The sequence below is a fragment of the Pristiophorus japonicus genome, chromosome 11 (assembly GCF_044704955.1).
Source record: "Pristiophorus japonicus isolate sPriJap1 chromosome 11, sPriJap1.hap1, whole genome shotgun sequence".
NCBI classification, from domain to species: Eukaryota; Metazoa; Chordata; class Chondrichthyes; family Pristiophoridae; genus Pristiophorus; species Pristiophorus japonicus.
The window spans coordinates 104,835,475-104,853,997 of record NC_091987.1 but is presented as its reverse complement, the minus strand read 5'-3'; the positions used below and the strand labels follow the sequence as shown (position 1 = coordinate 104,853,997).

The 18,523-nt window shown below is 39.3% G+C and overlaps 1 protein-coding gene across 1 annotated transcript in view; it reads right to left on the bottom strand.

The window, feature by feature from the left end:
• Nucleotides 1-949: 949 nt before the first annotated feature.
• The window catches only part of LOC139276211 (bromodomain and WD repeat-containing protein 1-like), a 145,838-nt gene continuing 128,264 nt past the window's right edge, over nt 950-18,523 (bottom strand). The window contains exons 36-40 of the mRNA XM_070893847.1: nt 17,910-18,062; nt 16,679-16,848; nt 15,306-15,550; nt 12,526-12,678; nt 950-8,577 (exon numbers count right to left, since the gene is read on the bottom strand). Of these exons, the coding sequence (XP_070749948.1) occupies nt 7,859-8,577; nt 12,526-12,678; nt 15,306-15,550; nt 16,679-16,848; nt 17,910-18,062 (1,440 nt within the window). The 3' untranslated portion in view covers nt 950-7,858. The remainder of the gene's footprint in view (nt 8,578-12,525; nt 12,679-15,305; nt 15,551-16,678; nt 16,849-17,909; nt 18,063-18,523) is intronic.

Here is an 18,523-nt window from a genome sequence, read left to right as displayed (position 1 = left end):
TGGGATTCAAAGTGGGTGGGTTCTACCACAGGCAGGCCATCTGACATATTACCACCCAGGCAGTGAAAGTGAAAATTACCCCCAGAGACATTTCAACGTATCAAAGCTTCAAAAGCTACCCAAGATCAATTTCCCACACCCAACCCACGCCAGTTCAAAGGCACTTTACTAACTTCAGATCCAGCTCAGAGAAACCATTCCCCATCCAGCCCATGGTGGAACACATTTCCAGTCCAAACCCACTGCTTAAATTGTTACTTACCTTGCCCAAAAGCCCCACCGAAATTCATACTATTGCCCTTTCTTCCTCCCTCTCAATTAGGGCTGATACTCGCCCTCCTCCTCCCCCGCTTCTCTCTGCACCACTACTATTTAGAGTACTGCTGCTACTTAGTGATTGTGGCCCCGATATACTATCGGTGAATTGCATGAATTCCCACCTATAGTTTGCAGTGGCAAGAATCACTTGAAATAGCAGTGGGACTTGGAGGGCGCACTGATGAGAAGGGCGTGTTCGATGCAAATTTTCAGCTGCAAACATAGACCAAACTTGCAAAACATGGATACTGAGGGAGTGAAGGAGTTATATTGTTTTGAGGTCCTAAAAGAATAATTTAGAGTAGGAAACGGGGCAATGCGCTTTGCTTTCAATGCAATGGGGATTTCAAGGAGAAAGAGCACAGTTGGAAATTAGGAAGAACGAGAGGAAAAGGCATTGATAACATTGAGATACAAGAACGGACTTTAAACCCTGTATGTGTTCCCTACCCCCAATAATTTCCTCCTGCTGCCAGTTTCTCCGCACCTTTCCTGACTCAGAATTCCTGATATATACACTGGCTACCCACAATGGTCCCAGGATATTTGAGGCCGCTCCATAAAGTTCACATGACATAACTCACCATAAATTCATGCAAATAATACAAGGACAGAATTTTTGAAATGCCTTTTATTTTTAAACAAGGAAATGTGTGTCTGTTTTTTTTTTTTACAGGGGAATCAGTTTTCCACATAAAACTTGGAAAATAGCATAATCACAACCACATACACTATTAATTTGTACAATATGCTATACTGCTAAGGCAAAAATTGCAGGTTTTCCAAACTTTTACATATGTACAATTTACAATAAACTGCCAGAAAAATGACAAAAAAATAATCTGCCAATGTTTTTCCTTGCATATCAAAGAAAACTGAAGTCTGCCATTTAGGCAAACGCCTCTCCCTGAATAATTTGATTCATCCGTTCTTTTTCAGTTTGTACATATAAAGGGTCCTGAGATCAAAATAGAAACAATTTGGCAAAAGCAATGTCCCAGGAAAAGGAATAAACACATTCTCAATTTAAAGTGGGGATAGCAAAATTATGTACTTTAGAACAAATCTATACTTCAAAATTTATACAACTTTAAACCCATTTATTCCCTCACACCCCCCCTCCCCAACTCATGCCAGTTTTGCCTTCAGTCACAAATAAGAGGTGGTCTGACCTAGACTGGTTTATAATTATTGTTGCTGCTGCAGTATAATATTGGGGTATGCTCATGCAAACATGGCTACTGTCCTGCTGTTTTTCTTTCTCTCCAAGATCGAACTCCATTAAGTATCCCATCTAGAGGCTCAACCAATAACTAATTCATAAACTTGTCCACTGAAGGAGTCAAGAGGCGGATTATGCCTCTCATACTCCAATTTGGCAATGCGGCACTCTACTTCTGAAATTATGAAAATGTTTCTCGCCTCCCCAAATAATACCTCTAAAATGCCATAATCACATCATCTGGGACATTGCTGCTGTATCAGACACATGCATAAGTTAACTACCAGGACTGGAAATCTGTGGAAACATCACCCACTCAGTTGCAGAGTATGCAACACAGTAAAGCATGGCACATTATCTAAAAGCAGTATGATTTTATTTACCTGCCTGTAAAATCAAAATCAAATGTTTTAATTATACTTCATTTAAAAAAAAATAAACAGCCGTCAAAATTCTTACTGTTTCCTTTTTCCAATATTGTACTCATAACTGGAAACCCAAATGCATAGTCACTTATAATACCATTATTCCCAAAGAGTTAGAATGTTGCTGATCAAGCTACGTGTCAATGTCAATAAACAAAACTTTGCTCTATAGATTTGTTTTCTTTTTCCTTTGCGGTCCTCCAAATTTTTATTTGAAAGAAATCTGAGCTTAAACTAAAGACAGTGATACAATTCAACTGGATATTAGACAAATGTGGAAACTATTTTTAGATTAAAAAGGGTTAAGTTTGTTCCTAAACTGAAATGGCTTTATAACTTGTTCTGCAGTCAATTGAAGTGCTTGTATTAAACTGTCAACATAATGTTGGATGTGAATTGCATTTTATTAATAGAAAAGAAGAAAAACATATGCTGAAAATGTAAAATAGGTCTGAAGGATAGAGAAAGGTTGATGTTTTGGGTGGCAGTCTTCAGAAAGCCAGTCTTGCCTGAAAAATAAACTTATTTTGATAAAAGAGTAGGGATATCCAAATCAGTTGTAAATGTAATGCAAACTGTAGGTGGGAATCACTGTTCTTGGTTATTACTCTAATCCATCATGGTTAAGGATAAGACACTGTCAACAAACACATCCATAAAATTAATTCATTGCAACTATTATTTCATTGTCTGATTGGTTAAATTTTCTGGGCGAGTGCATTTTCATATTATATTATATTTACAAAAAAAATCATAGAAAGTGAATGCCGATGATCTATCGTCAGAAAAGAGATCTAATTTTGTCATGTACAAGTTATCTTGGACTTTTACCCTCATTAAAATGTAAAAAGGCAGCCTGTGTGTGTGCAACATTTGTTTTTAAATCAGCAAAGCAGAATTTTGGTTGTACAATAGAATGGTAGTTCGCCGATGGGGAAAGGAAGAGGGCGGCTATGGCAATACAATTGGTCGCAGCATCCCCCGGCAAGGGAGGGGAGGGGAAAATAATCAGGGTTCCTGTTCCAGATTTCCCAAAATATTGGGCAGATCCACAGTGCCTCCATATGGCCAACCTTCTGACACTAACTGCGGGCACAGGTGTGAACGACAGCTCATTGCAGTGAATGTACAGAGTGATTCTTCAGGATCAGACTTGTCTCTGCTCGACCCAGTCAAATAGCCTGCTGATACTCATTTTTAAGGCTAACAATTTGTGGAGGGTGCCCAGAATCTGTGGAACTGTACTCCTTTCACAAGCCAGCAATTTGATAACTGGATTTTATCACTATTTTGCCATAAACTGCATTTTTCAATTAATAAAATATATATTAGCATGCTTTGAGTGATGTCAGGCGCCAGTGTTTCCTGTTAAAACATGGTTTTGTTTGGCAACAGATTGACTGTCTAAATGATGTAATGTAATAAGGTCCTGCCTTTACAGACTAGGCATTTTAATTGCAAGTGGTAATACTAAGATAAATCCATTGTTTATATGACCAATTTTACATGCAATACAAAATTAAAAAGGGTAGGCCAGAGTCAGACAACACACTGGTTTGGTTATGTAATTATGGGATGGGGAGTGAGAAGTATTGGAAAAGAAAAGTTATCCAATGCTGTTCTTGTGCAGCTTCTGGGTATTACAGTAACACAGAAGTAGGTCACTGGTCCACATTCAGTTAGAAATAGTGTACCATGCTCTACGAGGCAAATATGTTCTTACATTTGACTGGGTGGGGTGTGGGGGGTAAGGGAATCGCAAGATGAAATTTAAAAATTAAGATTTACTTCCAGTCAAGGATGGAATGCATACTTTGAAGTAGCTAGTACCATGTACATAAAATAATTCATCGACAAGAGCATATCCATATGGTAATTGGTTTTACAGGCTATGGATTGTTTTCACTTTTAATCATATGCTGAACATTATATGTAGTTATTTCTTAGTATTTTGCTGCTCAACTAATTATTGGAAATAGACGAGAAAATAAAACCATAAATTAAGTCAAAAGTAAACTATGTGCTTCACAATCCAAGGAATTACATAGTAGAAATATGCACCATGAGCACTGGTTGATAATGGAGGTACATCAAGATTCATTTAGACACTCAGCTTTACCATTTTTGAAACTGCCATCTTTACATTCATTGGAATAAAGTTGGGATAAGACAGAGAACTTTCTATGTCTCCATTGATGGGTTTATTGCTCCACTAAAGACATCAAAAGTATTTATAGATAGTTAACAATGTTAGTCTTGCTGCAAATTATCTGACCGTTGTGGTTATTCTATAAATTGACATTTTCTAAATGCACCAACTGATGCAGAATTAGCATCATTTTTCCTTACAGCTAAACAATATCCAATATTGAGGGATGTTTAACTCACACCAAAATTCCTAAGTGGAAGACAATTCACAAATTTAAGTTTTCAGATAATGCAAATTAATAAAAAGAAAAGTAGAAAAAACTATAGGGAGCAATTTTAAGCCAACTCGGCCACTGATGGGATCGGGTGCAGCGCTGGGTTTACACTCGCACGACTTTACTCACTATTGAAGGCAATGGAGAGTAATAGTGGGCCTGGTGTAAAACCAGCATCCCACCTGAACCTGTGGGTTCCCTGCCTGGTGAGTTAAGTTTAAATTACCCCCTATGTTTTACATATAACCATAACCACCTTATCAAAACTACCACTCCATTTTCATATGGACATTAAATGTAGAAAATCTGACCTTGGCAAAATATTCTACAACATTCATGTTGGCGGGGAAGAGGGGGGTAGCGGTGTGGCTGTGGCAAAACATTTCATTTCAATGTGCTCCAGGAGGACAACTGCCACAAAAAAAGATTAGAAATATCATCTAGTAGGCACAGACAAAACTGAAGGCACCAATTTCTTTTTATAAACAAAACTCCACATGAATAGATTGTGGATGAGCTAAAAGGTCACTTGCCGTTACAGTTTTTTTAATACATCAGACTGAACAAAACTGTGGCTGCATTCAATAAATCATGCTGAATGTCAGAAATCACACACTCTCACTCAGGTGAGGTTAGAGATTTCAACGGCCTCCTCTTCTTCAGAAGTGATCATCCGATATCCCCAGGAAATTTTGCACATGGCAAATGCAAAGCTTGGCTGCAATTTTTTTTTTAAAACTTCCATTTTTGTAAGATTGAGAAGCATTAAAAAAAAGCAATTTTAAGGTGACTTCCTTTCTCTCCCTTCACCCTTGAAAAAAATTAGTGGGAAATAGGAAATGATGTAGGCAAGCCATCACTGATATAACTGGATCACACCTCTGAAGAATGGTGGCTAACAGTCCTACTTGGCCAAAACGTCTGCAACTTCTTAGATTCACAAGTTTTAATAGGTCTTTGCTGTGTGCAGTCTTTTAAACAGCTAAATGTGCACGGTGAAGATGTTTAATTTCCCTGTTGTCATAGATTTTCGAAATGGCCAAATCTGAATACATGAAAGGGGTAGGTCAATTTAGTTAACTGAAAAAACAAAAATTAACTCGACCAACAACTGGTTTCAGTACAAATTAAATATTTTCTTAAATAAATGGCTCACTGTAAACCAAAGTGAAATTTACACATTTTGTAAAATAACGGAACTAAAACCAATCCAGCACCTTTGTATGAATCTGCAAACAGTAAATTAAAACATACATGCCAACACCTCTTGGAACAGAACAGTTAGCAGTGGGTAGATGTCTTCAGAAAACAAGAATCAATTTTATAGCATGAGGGACACAATATAGACTTAGATATATGGTTTTATAAATAGGCAGAAAAGTTATACTATGGTCCCATGCCGGTTAGTAATTTGGAAATTTATTTTGATGTGTTGGCATTCCTGTCATTACAAACAAAACTATGGAATTATTTTCCTTGCAGCATTCTTGTGAAGTTTGTTTGTGATCTATAATTCATAACTGAATTGAAGATACTGAAGGGGCTTCAGTCTAACAACTTATGGGCATCAGTGATTTATTGTAGATCGAGTCCAAATTTGAGTGGTTTTTGCTGTGGAATTTGAAAGATACACAACCCAATGACTCATTACAGTAACATGATACTGAGCATAGACCAGCAAAGCCCCAAGCTTGATCCCTGTTATCTGTTGGTTAATCTCACTCTGAGCAGTGGTGGGGCCTCTACAGTTAACATCTAGACTGAGGAGGATAAAAAAAACAGTAAGTGTTCCTATATTATCTTTCGACACTTGGGATGTGCATCTGCTTAGTGGGTGAAATACCCCTGCACTTCCTCAACCCTTTGATTGGAGAAGTCTGTGAATGCTCACTGCCTAGACACAAATACGGATACTCGGGTAAGGTACTAATGGCTGGCATTGTCCATGGAATTGCACCTCAGTGTGAACCACTGCCTTAGAAGTGGAGGGCAGGAAAAATGTTCTTCAAAACAAATTTTACAAACCAGGAAAATGGGTGTAATTTCAATTAAAAGTACAGATTGAAGATACCAATGATGTACTGCACACCAGCATACTGATGACCCACAGTTTGGGACCATTCTTTCTACTTGAAAGTGTTATTTTGGAATATTCACACTTGATGCATCAGTGAGAGTGCACCATATTCATTCCAAAGTTAAGCCATGCTTTCTGAATTCACTCAGATTAACCCCCATTGAAAAAAATGAAATGTTTTGAGATTACCTTTAATGAAGGTTTTTTTTTACGACTCTACTGTTAAACTTGATGGCAAGCAATAAATATTTGCATAGATATTAACAACAACGAATTAAATAAACCAAATTCGATTCGCTTGCAACAAATTAGTTACCAGAAAAGCGGAGGTAAAACTGATTTTAAACCAGACTATGTCAAAGTATGTCAATTGGGTATCTTTTTCCTGCATTTTCTAATTGATCTTAACTTCTAAGTTATTACTCCTCAACTCTGTCAAGCCATTCCTCACATTGAAAATAAATTTGCACTGATGCTGCACTAGCAATTAGATCAGAATCAGGTCAGTACGGTGTAAATACTGATCTTCTATTTCCTCTCCAACTTTAATAAATGGGAAAAAAATGTATGTTATTCATGTCGTTTATCCAAACACAGGAATCAGCAAATTGATCAGGCACAAACAACGGCTGCCGATGTGACAGACAATTTAAATCATCAGAAGTATCCAGTTCACTACTAGATTGAACTATTAGTCATCAATGTAAGGTACATTAGGGTTAGGACAAGAGAAAGTTACAGGCTTTTGTGCAATATTGTGCACCTACTTGAAAAGAAAATCTGAAGTCTTTTCACCCTCATCATACTGCAGTGGGAATTTTACTTTTTAAAAAAGCAATTTTCTTTCCCTTCTACCCTCCTCCCCCACCAAAGAAAAAAATCTCTAAACTGGTATTAAAATACACGAGCTTTAGACAAAAATATTTGAGTTGAACATAAATTCAATTAATGCAAAGTCATCAGTACAAATCATGGGGAGAAGATGGGTGTAAAACTTGTGTTTCTTCCTGCTGCCATAATCCAGTGTCTACAAATGAAAGATAACTACTTTGACTACTGGAGAGACAGAGATATGCTGTTCAGTTGGCTTAAAATACATGCAAGGCAGCAAAAATAAATAACCTTAGCTGTAGTGCTTAATAGTAGACAAAACTAAGTTGCACACACTTTTCTAGCATGGACATTGCTGGAGTTGCCTTATGTACTATTTCAGTTTCTTGTGCTGTTACGACATGTTCCTTAATGTTTGCAATATCTGTCATGATTTTGTGTCCATGAACAGCCAGCTTTCCCCCCTTCCCCAGAAAATAAATCCAGAAAAATATAAATATAATCCCTGAAATTTTAGAGAAAAAAATTCACAGTGGTACAATGCCAATAAAATGGCTGCATCTCAGTCTCTCACTCTCATGGGTATCCGCCTTACCCGTCCAGACCTGGACACTCCATGGTTAGCAATCTCATTATGTAAGACACTGTCTGTATCTGAATCGTAATCATCATATCTTACAGTCCTTCTGCCTTGATTTCTGGTCCTTATTGCAGATGGTCTACAAACCTGATCGCGTTTTACATAATCAGAGTCGTCATCATCATCCTCCTCATCCTCATCACTGTCCAAGATCCTTTGCTGTTTCTTGTATTCTAACCTGCTGGTGACTTTTTTAGCGACAGCTACTTTGTTTTTTCCTCTCCCTTTAACTCTATTAGGTCTCCCTTTCTTGACTTTTATCTTTGTTTTCACTTTTATCTTTGCTTTCACATTGTAATCGCTATCCAAATCAGAAACAGATCGGGATTCAGAGTCTGATTGGGATTTTGATTCAGAACTGGAGCTTGAACTGCTTTCAGTCGCAGAACTGGTACTGCTACTAGAACTAGGTTTACTGCCTTCCTCTTTCTGCTGCTGCTGGCTCTCAGACAGCGAATCATCATCTTCCAAAACATTAACAATCTTTCTTCTCTTAACAGCACTGAACAACTCCTGTTCCCTCTCAGAATGGGAGTCGTCTTCTTCAGTATCACTCAAGATTTTGCGTTTCTTCGCTGCAGTAGTCTGACGGACCAATTTTCTGTTGTGTCCATTTACCTGAGTACCACTTGTAGCTGTTTCTGGAATAGAACAAAAATTCTTCAGTTAGAAGAGGGATATAAATAAAGTCAAAATTAGGACGAACCAAATCAGAACTTCTGGTAGCCTATTCAAAAAACAGATCACTTTGCCTTCTGGAGAGTCAAAATGGTAGCGAAAGATGAGATAAAGAAAAAAAAAATATTTTAAATGCTTCTCAGAAGCATTTCACACAATAAAGAGTAGCAACTTTTATATCGGCAAACACTACAGACATTTTTCACCTTTCAAGATGAATCTGTTTCTGGTGGTGGTGAAAGAGGGAGAAATAAATGTTGGCCACTATACCAAGATAATTCCAGTTTTTAAAATCAAAATAATGCCATGAGATCATGTAACATCAAGCTGAACTAGAGAACATGATAGGACCCAAATTTAAACGTCTCATCCAAAAGATGGCACTGTCTTCGTGCAGCCTCCCTCAGTACTGCATTGAAACGTCAGCATAGATTATAGAAAATAGGTGCAGGAGTAGGCCATTCGGCCCTTCGAGCCTGCACCGCCATCCAATGAGTTCATGGCTGAACATGCAACTTCAGTACCCCATTCCTGCTTTCTCACCACACCCCTTGATCCCCTTAGTAGTAAGGGCTACATCTAACTCTTTTTTGAATATATTTAGTGAATTGGCCTCAACAACTTTCTGTGGGAGAGAATTCCACAGGTTCACCACTCTCTGGGTGAAGAAGTTCCTCCTCATCTCAGTCCTAAATGGCTTACCCCTTATCCTTAGACTGTGACCCCTGGTTCTGGACTTCCCCAACATTGGGAACATTCTTCCTGCATCTAACCTGCCTAAACCCATTAGAATTTTAAACGTTTCTATGAGGTCCCTCTCATTCTTCTGAACTCCAGTGAATACAAGCCCAGTTGATCCAGTCTTTCTTGATAGGTCAGTCCCACCATCCCGGGAATCATTCTGGTGAACCTTTGCTGCACTCCCTCAATAGCAAGAATGTCCTTCCTCAGGTTAGGAGACCAAAACTGTACACAATACTCCAGGTGTGGCCTCACAATGCCCTGTACAACTGTAGCAACACCTCCCTGCCCCTGTACTCAAATCCCTTCGCTATGAAGGCCAACATGCCATTTGCTTTCTTAACCGCCTGCTGTACCTGCATGCCAACCTTCAATGACTGATGTACCATGACACCCAGGTCTCGTTGCACCTCCCCTTTTCCTAATCTGTCACCATTCAGATAATAGTCTGTCTCTCTGTTTTTACCACCAAAGTGGATAACCTCACATTTATCCACATTATACTTCATCTGCCATGCATTTGCCCACTCACCTAACCTATCCAAGTCACTCTGCAGCCTCATAGCATCCTCCTCGTAGCTCACACTGCCACCTAACTTAGTGTCATCCGCAAATTTGGAGATACTACATTTAATCCCCTCGTCTAAATCATTAATGTACAATGTAAACAGCTGGGGCCCCAGCACAGAACCTTGCGGTACCCCACTAGTCACCGCCTGCCATTCTGATGTCTGACAACCAGTTCTCAATCCATATCAGCACACTACCCCCAATCCCATGTGCTTTAACTTTGCACATTAATCTCTTGTGTGGGACCTTGTCGAAAGCCTTCTGAAAGTCCAAATATACCACATCAACTGGTTCTCCCTTGTCCACTCTACTGGAAACATCCTCAAAAAATTCTAGAAGATTTGTCAAGCATGATTTCCCTTTCACAAATCCATGCTGACTTGGACCTATCATGTCACCTCTTTCCAAATGCGCTGCAATGACATCCTTAATAATTGATTCCATCATCTTACCCACTACCGATGTCAGGCTTACCGGTCTATAATTCCCTGTTTTCTCTCTCCCTCCTTTTTAAAAAAAAGTGAGGTTACATTGGTTACCCTCCACTCGATAGGAACTGATCCAGAGTCAATGGAATGTTGGAAAATGACTGTCAATGCATCCGCTATTTCCAAGGCCACCTCCCTAAGTACTCTGGAATGCAGTCCATCAGGCCCTGGGGATTTATCGGCCTTCAATCCCATTAATTTCCCCAACACAATTTCCCAACTAATAAGGATTTCCCTCAGTTTCTCCTCCTTACTAGACCCTCTGACCCCTCTTATATCCGTTTGTGTCCTCCTTAGTGAATATCGAACCAAAGTACTTGTTCAATTGGTCCGCCATTTCTTTGTTCCCCGTTATGACTTCCCCTGATTCTGACTGCAGGGGACCTACATTTGTCTTTACTAACCTATTTCTCTTTACATATCTATAGAAACCTTTGGAATTCCTCTTCATGTTCCCTGCAAGCTTCTTCTCGTACTCCATTTTCCCTGCCCTAATCAAACCCTTTGTCCTCCTCTGCTGAGTTCTAAATTTCTCCCAGTCTCCGGGTTCACTGCTATTTCTGGCCAATTTGTATGCCACTTCTTTGACTAATACTATCCCTGATTTCCCTTGATAGCCACGGTTGATCCACCTTCCCTTTTTTATTTTTACGACAGACAGGAATCTACAATTGTTGTAGTTCATCCATGCGGTCTCTAAATGTCTGCCATTGCCCATCCACAGTCAACCCCTTAAGTATCATTCGCCAATCAATCCTAGCTAATTCACGCCTCAAACCTTCAAAGTTACCCGTCTTTAAGTTCTGGACCATGGTCTCTGAATTAACTGTTTCATTCTCCATCCTAATGCAGAATTCCACCATATTATGGTCACTCTTCCCCAAGGGGCCTCGCACAACGGTATTGCTAATTAATCTTCTCATTACACAACACCCAGTCTAAGATGGCCTCCCCCTAGTTGGTTCCTCGACATATTGGTCTAGAAAACCATTCCTTATACACTCCAGGAAATCCTCCTCCACCATATTGCTTCCAGTTTGGTTAGCCTAATCTATGTGCATATTAAAGTCACCCATTATAACTGCTGCACCCTTATTGCAAGCACCCGTAATTTCCTGTTTGATGCCCTCCCCAACATTATTATGTGCGCAGGTTCTTGCATGAGCCTTGAACCTACAATCTTGTGATTCAGCTGAGTGCGTGACAAACAAAATCATGCTAACATTTAATAATGAAAAGAGAAAGTGAACCAATACCTCAAATGAATGGAATAGGAGAATCAATATACCAAATTAGCATTCAACTCTCCCCACAACAATTTTGTAATGTAAATAAAATAATTCAGTAACAAGTGCAGCACACTGACACTGTAATTCATGGTACATGAAGCTGACAGATTTTATTCCAAACACTGCAAGGTCGGTATGTCAGTCTCATCTGAACTACTATGCAAGTTAAGTGTGCAAGTGAAATTCAAAATCTGAGATGCTACAACGGTACAGGGCAAGACCACACCTGGAGTATTGCATACAGTTTTGGTCTCCATATTTAAAGAAGGATATACTTGCATTGGATGCTGTTCAGAGAAGTTTCACGAGATTGATTCCGGAGATGAGGGGGTTGACTTATGAGGATAGGTTGAGTAGGTTGAGCCTATACATATTGGAGTTCAGAAGAATGAGAAGTGATCTTATTGAAAGTTATAAGATAATGAGAGGGCTCGACAAGGGGATGCATAGAGAATATTTCAAACTAGGGGACATAGTTTCAGAATAAGGGCCCGCCCACTTAAAACTGAGATGAGTAGAAATTTCTTCTCTGAAGGTAGTAAATCTATGGAATTCTCTGCCCCAGGGAGCTGTGGAGGCTGGGTCATCAAATATATTTAAGATGGAGATAGACAGATTTTTGAGCGGTAAGGGAGCAAAGGGTTTTGGGGAGCGGGCAGGGAAGTGGAGCTGAGTCCATGATCAGATCAGCTATGATCTTATTGAGTGGCGGAGCAGGCTCGAGGGGCTAAATGGCCTACTCCCGCACCTATTTCTTATGTTCTTATGTGTATCTAAACCAAAAGGACCACGTAGTTCATATCAATAGCTCAATCGGGCTCACCTGTTTTTTGTTTAGGTAACATGCGCTTTCTTACTGTCCTACTGCTGCCAGCCACCGGCTCTGTCCAAGCACCATTCGGAGAAGAGGCTGTAGATTTCATAGTGCTTTCATTCTCTTCGGCAGAGCTTTCACTGGAATCTCCACTTTCTGATGCTAAGAAACACAACATCATAGAAAGACAGCTCTCTTATTTACTCAGGTATTCAAAATCCTTTCTAATTGGCTTGTTCTCTGATACATTTAGATACTTGCTCTGGATCTTGTTCTGCCTGCATCTTCACTAGGGGATTTCTCACAAAAGGTGGCACTGCTTAATTTACTTTAAAAAATCCTTTTCAGAGTTCTTTAGCATAATTTCACTCATTAAAAAAAAATCTAAATCTCGACTTGTCGTCATTATTATTTGTTTGAATCATCACTGAGTCCTGATATTTTGTATATCATAAAACCTGTTAAGTTCAAACAAACCAACCTGGAGGCATAATTAGGAACAGTGGCGACTGTTCAGAATTCTAGTCTTGTGCTGACTGAGAAATGAAAAGAGTGTGGCAGAAAAATGCTCGCGAGTAATGTGAAATTGAGAGAGAGCAAGTCAGGCCAGTTTTAAACATAGTGCTTATACACACAGCAATCTGGAACAACAGGAGACCAGCGAGACAGTCCAGGGAAGCAGGTCCATGCCAACAGCAAGTGAATACTACCCACAAAATTACTTTGGTATATGAAACTAAAATTTAAAACAGTTTTATTCTAGGAATGATTACCAAGCTAAACTTCAAAGTAAATCAAGATTCAATAAATGTACATCAAAATTTAATATATCAAGATTTCACTATGGCCAATAAAAGAAAATGTACACAAATGCACATAAAACCTGACATAGAAACATAGAAAATAGATGCAGGAGTAGACCATTCGGCCCTTCGAGCCTGCACCACCATTCAATATGATCATGGCTGATCATGCAACTTCAGTACCCCATTCCTGTTTTCTCTCCATGTCCTTTGATCCCTTTAGCCATAAGGGCCAATCTAATTCCCAACAACTTTCTATGATAAGAGAATTCCACAGGTTCACAATTCTCTGAGTGAAGAAGTTTCTCCTCATCTCGGTCCGAAAGGGCTTATCCTTAGACTGTGACCCCTGGTTCTGGACTTCCCCATCATCGGGAACATTCTTCCTGCATCTAACCTGTCCAATCCCGTCAGAATTTTATATGTTTCTATGAGATCCCCTCATTCTTCTAAATTCCAGTGAATATAAGCCTAGTTGATCCAGTCTTTCTTCATATGTCAGTCCTGCCATCCCGGGAATCAGTCTGGTGAACCTTCGCTGCACTCCCTCAATAGTAAGAATGTCCTTCTTCAGATTAGGAGACCAAAACTGTACACAATATTCCAGGTGTGGCCTCACCAAGACCCTGCATAATTGCAGTAAAACCTCCCTGCTCCTATACTTAAATCCTCTTGCTATGAAGGCCAACATGCCATTTGCCTTCTTCACTGCCTGCTGTACCTGCATGTCAATTTTCAATGACTGATGTACCATGACACCCAGGTCTCGTTGCACCTCCCCTTTTCCTAATCTGTCATCATTCAGATAATATTCCGCCTTCCTGTCTTTGCCACCAAAGTGGATAACCTCACATTTATCTACATTATACTGCATCTACCATGCCCACTCACCTAACTTGTCCAAGTCAGCCTGCAGCCTCTTAGCATCCTCCTCGCAGCTCACACTGCCACCCAGCTTAGTGTCATCTGCAAACTTGGAGATATTACATTCAATTCCTTTGTCTAAATCATTAATGTATATTGTGAATAGCTGGGGTCCCAGCACTGAACCTTGCAGTGTACTACTAGTCACTGCTTGCCAATCTGAGAAGGACCCCTTTATTCCTACTCTTTGCTTCCTGTCTGCCAACCAGTTCTCTATCCACTTCAAAACATTATCCCCAATACCATGTGCTTTAATTTTGCACACTAATCTCTTGTGTGGGACCTTGTCAAAAGCCGTTTGAAAGTCCAAATGCACCACATCCACTGGTTCTCCCTTGTCCACTCTACTAGTTATATCCTCAAAAAATTCTAGAAGATTTGTCAAGCATGATTTCCCTTTCATAAATCCATGTTGACTTAACTGATCCTGTCACTGCTTTCCAAATGCGCTGCTATTGCATCTTTAATAACTGATTCCATCATTTTCCCCACTACCGATGTCAGGCTAACCAATCTATAATTCCCTTTTTTCTCTCTCCCTCCTTTTTTAAAAGGTGGGGTTACATTAGCTACCCTCCAATCCATAGGAACTGATCCAGAGTCTATAGAATGTTGGAAAATAACCACCAATGCATCCACTATTTCTAGGGCCACTTCCTTAAGTACTCTGGGATGCAGACTATCAGGCGCTGGGGATTTATCGGGCTTCAATCTCATCAATTTTCCAAACACAATTTCCTGACTAATAAGGATTTTCTTCAGTTCCTCCTCCTCGCTAGTCCCCTAGTATTTCCGGAAGGTTATTTGTGTCTTCCTCAGTGAAGTCAGAACCAAAGTATTTGTTCAATTGGTCTGTCATTTCTTTGTTCCCCATTATAAATTCACCTGATTCTGACTGCAAGGGACCTAACATTTGTCTTCACTAAACTATATATCATAGAAATGGATACAGAACCACACTGTACTATGCTGATTACTCAATAACAATTTGCATTTATATAGCGTCTAACGTAGTAAAACGTCCCACACATGAATCAAACTGAATTTTGTTTGTTTGCTCACCTGTTGTTGATCCAACTGACCCATTGGGCAAGTCTTTTATTCTTTCTTTCTTTACAGTTAGAACAGGTGCCCTGGCCCTCATGTTCTTCACTCTGGTTAATGTAGAAGAATGTTCAGAAGCATCGCTACAGGCACTATCTTCAGTGCTACTTGTGCTGATCCGAGATGAACTTAACGAGGTAGATCGTTTGGAAAGATGTTCCACTTTTGCCTGAGGCTTCATTGGTTTCCGTTTTCGTTCTGGACTAAAGATTGCACACAAAAAAGGGTAAACAGTTCAAGATGATTGCTGGCTACTTTCTTGAAATTATAAATGATAACCAAATGGTGATGCCTGCAAGCAATACTCTAAAGGAATGCAGACCTTATGGATGGTATAGTATAACAGACACATATGCACCTACACACAATTTTAAATCCCTGTTATTTTCTCAAATTCTGCATTCATGCAAACTACATTCTCCAGACAAGGACGTGCAGAATGTCATCTTTATCTACCCATAATACTAGATATGCATTATGATGTTTCCCTTATAATGTCACATGGTAATTATTCTATATTGCCAAAAGCCTCACATGTGCAAGTTGCTTGGAACACCTCAAAATCTATCCCTTTAAGACCTTTGCATTTGGTCAGGCGATTCTTTTCTCACCCACTGTGTATAAAGGTTTTTTCTCAAACACCAAAAGGTTCTCTTTTCCTTGAGGCAGCCAGGACCTGACTTCTGCACCAAATTCATTGCTACAAATAAATTTGGTATGAAATTCCTGCTACAATAATGGCATAATTGACATTTATTCACAGTTAGCAACAAAAAAAATCCCATACCAGTCCCAGTGATTGAACTTTATGCTCAACTTTACCTACCTAACCAGTTGTTACAAACTTACATACAATTATAATGGAAATATTAACACTCCCATGCCTTACAGGATATATCCATTGTTTAATCATTCAATTTAACAACTTTTAATATTAATGTATCTCTTCTTTTACCATCCTACAAGTACTTTTTGGACATATAACCACCATTTTAATTCAAACCCATTCATCTTCCACCCTCCCCGCCAAAAGGAAAAACTAGTCTTATCTTTACCCAAGTTACTTAACATTAAAATGGACCACTGAGGTGGAATTCGACAAGGTGCACCACAAATTGGTATAACAGTATTACATCCGAAACGCTCCAAAAGGTGAGATTCCAGAGTCTTGCCAGCTTCATTAATCCCTCCTACCCACAGTCAGGCCATGCTGCACAGCTAGGGCCAATCTATGGAACTGCAGTGGTTTAAAAAATTGTTTAAAAAAAACTGACCGCTGGCTTAATTTTTGTGGTGATCTGTAAAGATAATGTCCCACACAAATAACATACCTGGAAGCTCTGCTACTTGACCTGGAGGCGTCAGAACTGTGCAGGCGTTTCTTACATCTTTGTTTGTGCTGACTCCTTTTATTGTATTTTAGAGCTGTTTTATAATCAGAGACAATTGTTCGAATTTGGTCCTCAAAAAATGCAGACAACCTCAGAGTCATGCTGTATATCTAATTTTTTGGAGGAAAAAAGATGGCTGGTAATACTTCAAGAGCATTCTGATATAAATCATAGTACACCAACTTCCTAATGGAATCACTATTATAGGTCATTACATAATCCATCCAAAATTAGCATTAAATGTTTTTCCTTTCCAATTTTCTCACTTTCTATCCTGAAGGTGCTGATCTGTAACAAATATGGTTCCCACAATTAAGGGCCTCACCCTAGTAACTATTCAGCATCAATGAGCCTTGACAGTGAGTATTGGAGACTATTTAAAAATGGGGAAGAGGGAACTTGAACAACACAATTGAGTCCTGTGTCCACACAAACACACTAATCAGCATGTCATAGGTTAATGAACCAAGAGCTGAAAACTTGAAAATGTTTCATTTCATAGTGCAGTTTTATATATCTATCTATTTTAAAATTCTTCTGTGGGAAGGTGATGGGGGTGGTGTGGAAGAGAGGTGAAGGAGATGGGGGGGGAGGGGAGGAGGAGGGGCGGGGAATGAGAAGAGAAGCAGATCGGGGGGGAAAGCAGTTGGGCGGGGCGAAAAGGGGGCGGGAGAGAGAGAGAGATAGAAAAATAAAGAGGGGGAATTGTGGCTGGGGGGGGGTTGAAGGAGCGAGAGAGAGAGAGAGAGAGAGAGAGAGAGAGAGAGAGAGAGAGATAGAGAGAGAGAGAGAGAGAGAAAAAGAGAGCGGGAGATATGCACACATAGTGGCTCATCTACAAGATCTAAGTCAGGAGTGTGATGGAATATTACTGGATGGGTACGGGAATGTAGGTTCTACAGGGTGCACTGCAGCAACTCACCTCGGTTACTTCAACAGCAAGTCTTCCCCTTGACTTTTACCACTAAGAAGTACAAGAGCAACAGTGTTGTGGGAACACTGGGGCCGATCTTGATTTTGTCAGATAAAGTAAAATGGGTGATAATGAGTTGGCAGCCCGTTTTACATCTCTCTTGATTTTTATTTCTACTGACTTAAATAATGCACCCGAAACAGAAGGAACATTTTTCCAAATAACTTATTACAGTTAAAAATGTTTTATTCAGTTTACCTTAGACTTTTTGTTTGGGGAATAAGCTTTAGCGTTGCTGAAGATTAATCGCACATCTTTGCAAAGTTCTACGGGACTCTCATAATTTTCCATTTCTATTGCTTCTTTTATAGTCGCCAAGTCCATTGGAGTGTGTATAATATCCCTGTAATCCTAGATATGACCACAGAGTATCAAAACCAAGCTAGTACTTAAAACCAGCAGAAATGCCCACAATTACTCTTTGCTTACAATATAAAATGCATGGTTTTCCCATGAAGGCTTTCTTAAAAAATTCTAATTCTTCAATAAATCTTTAGAATTTAAATACAGAAGCAAAAATGTACCCGTACATTTGTAGAACTGTGTTTCAGATAAGTCGATATATTTTGCAATTCATGCCTGACTGATCAACAGGAGAAAGCTGAGCACATGCTCAGTAGGCATTTTGTTGCAAGATAAATTAAAATAGCGATGCTTGCTATAAAAAATATTTTTAAAAAATCTTTCAAAACTGAGTCCAAATGTATTAAGTACAGACAGACATTGAAATGAAAGTTACAATGTAAAATTATTATTTTTTAAATTTTCAGTTTAGTTTAAATTTTTTTTTCTATAAACGGTCTAATTTTCCT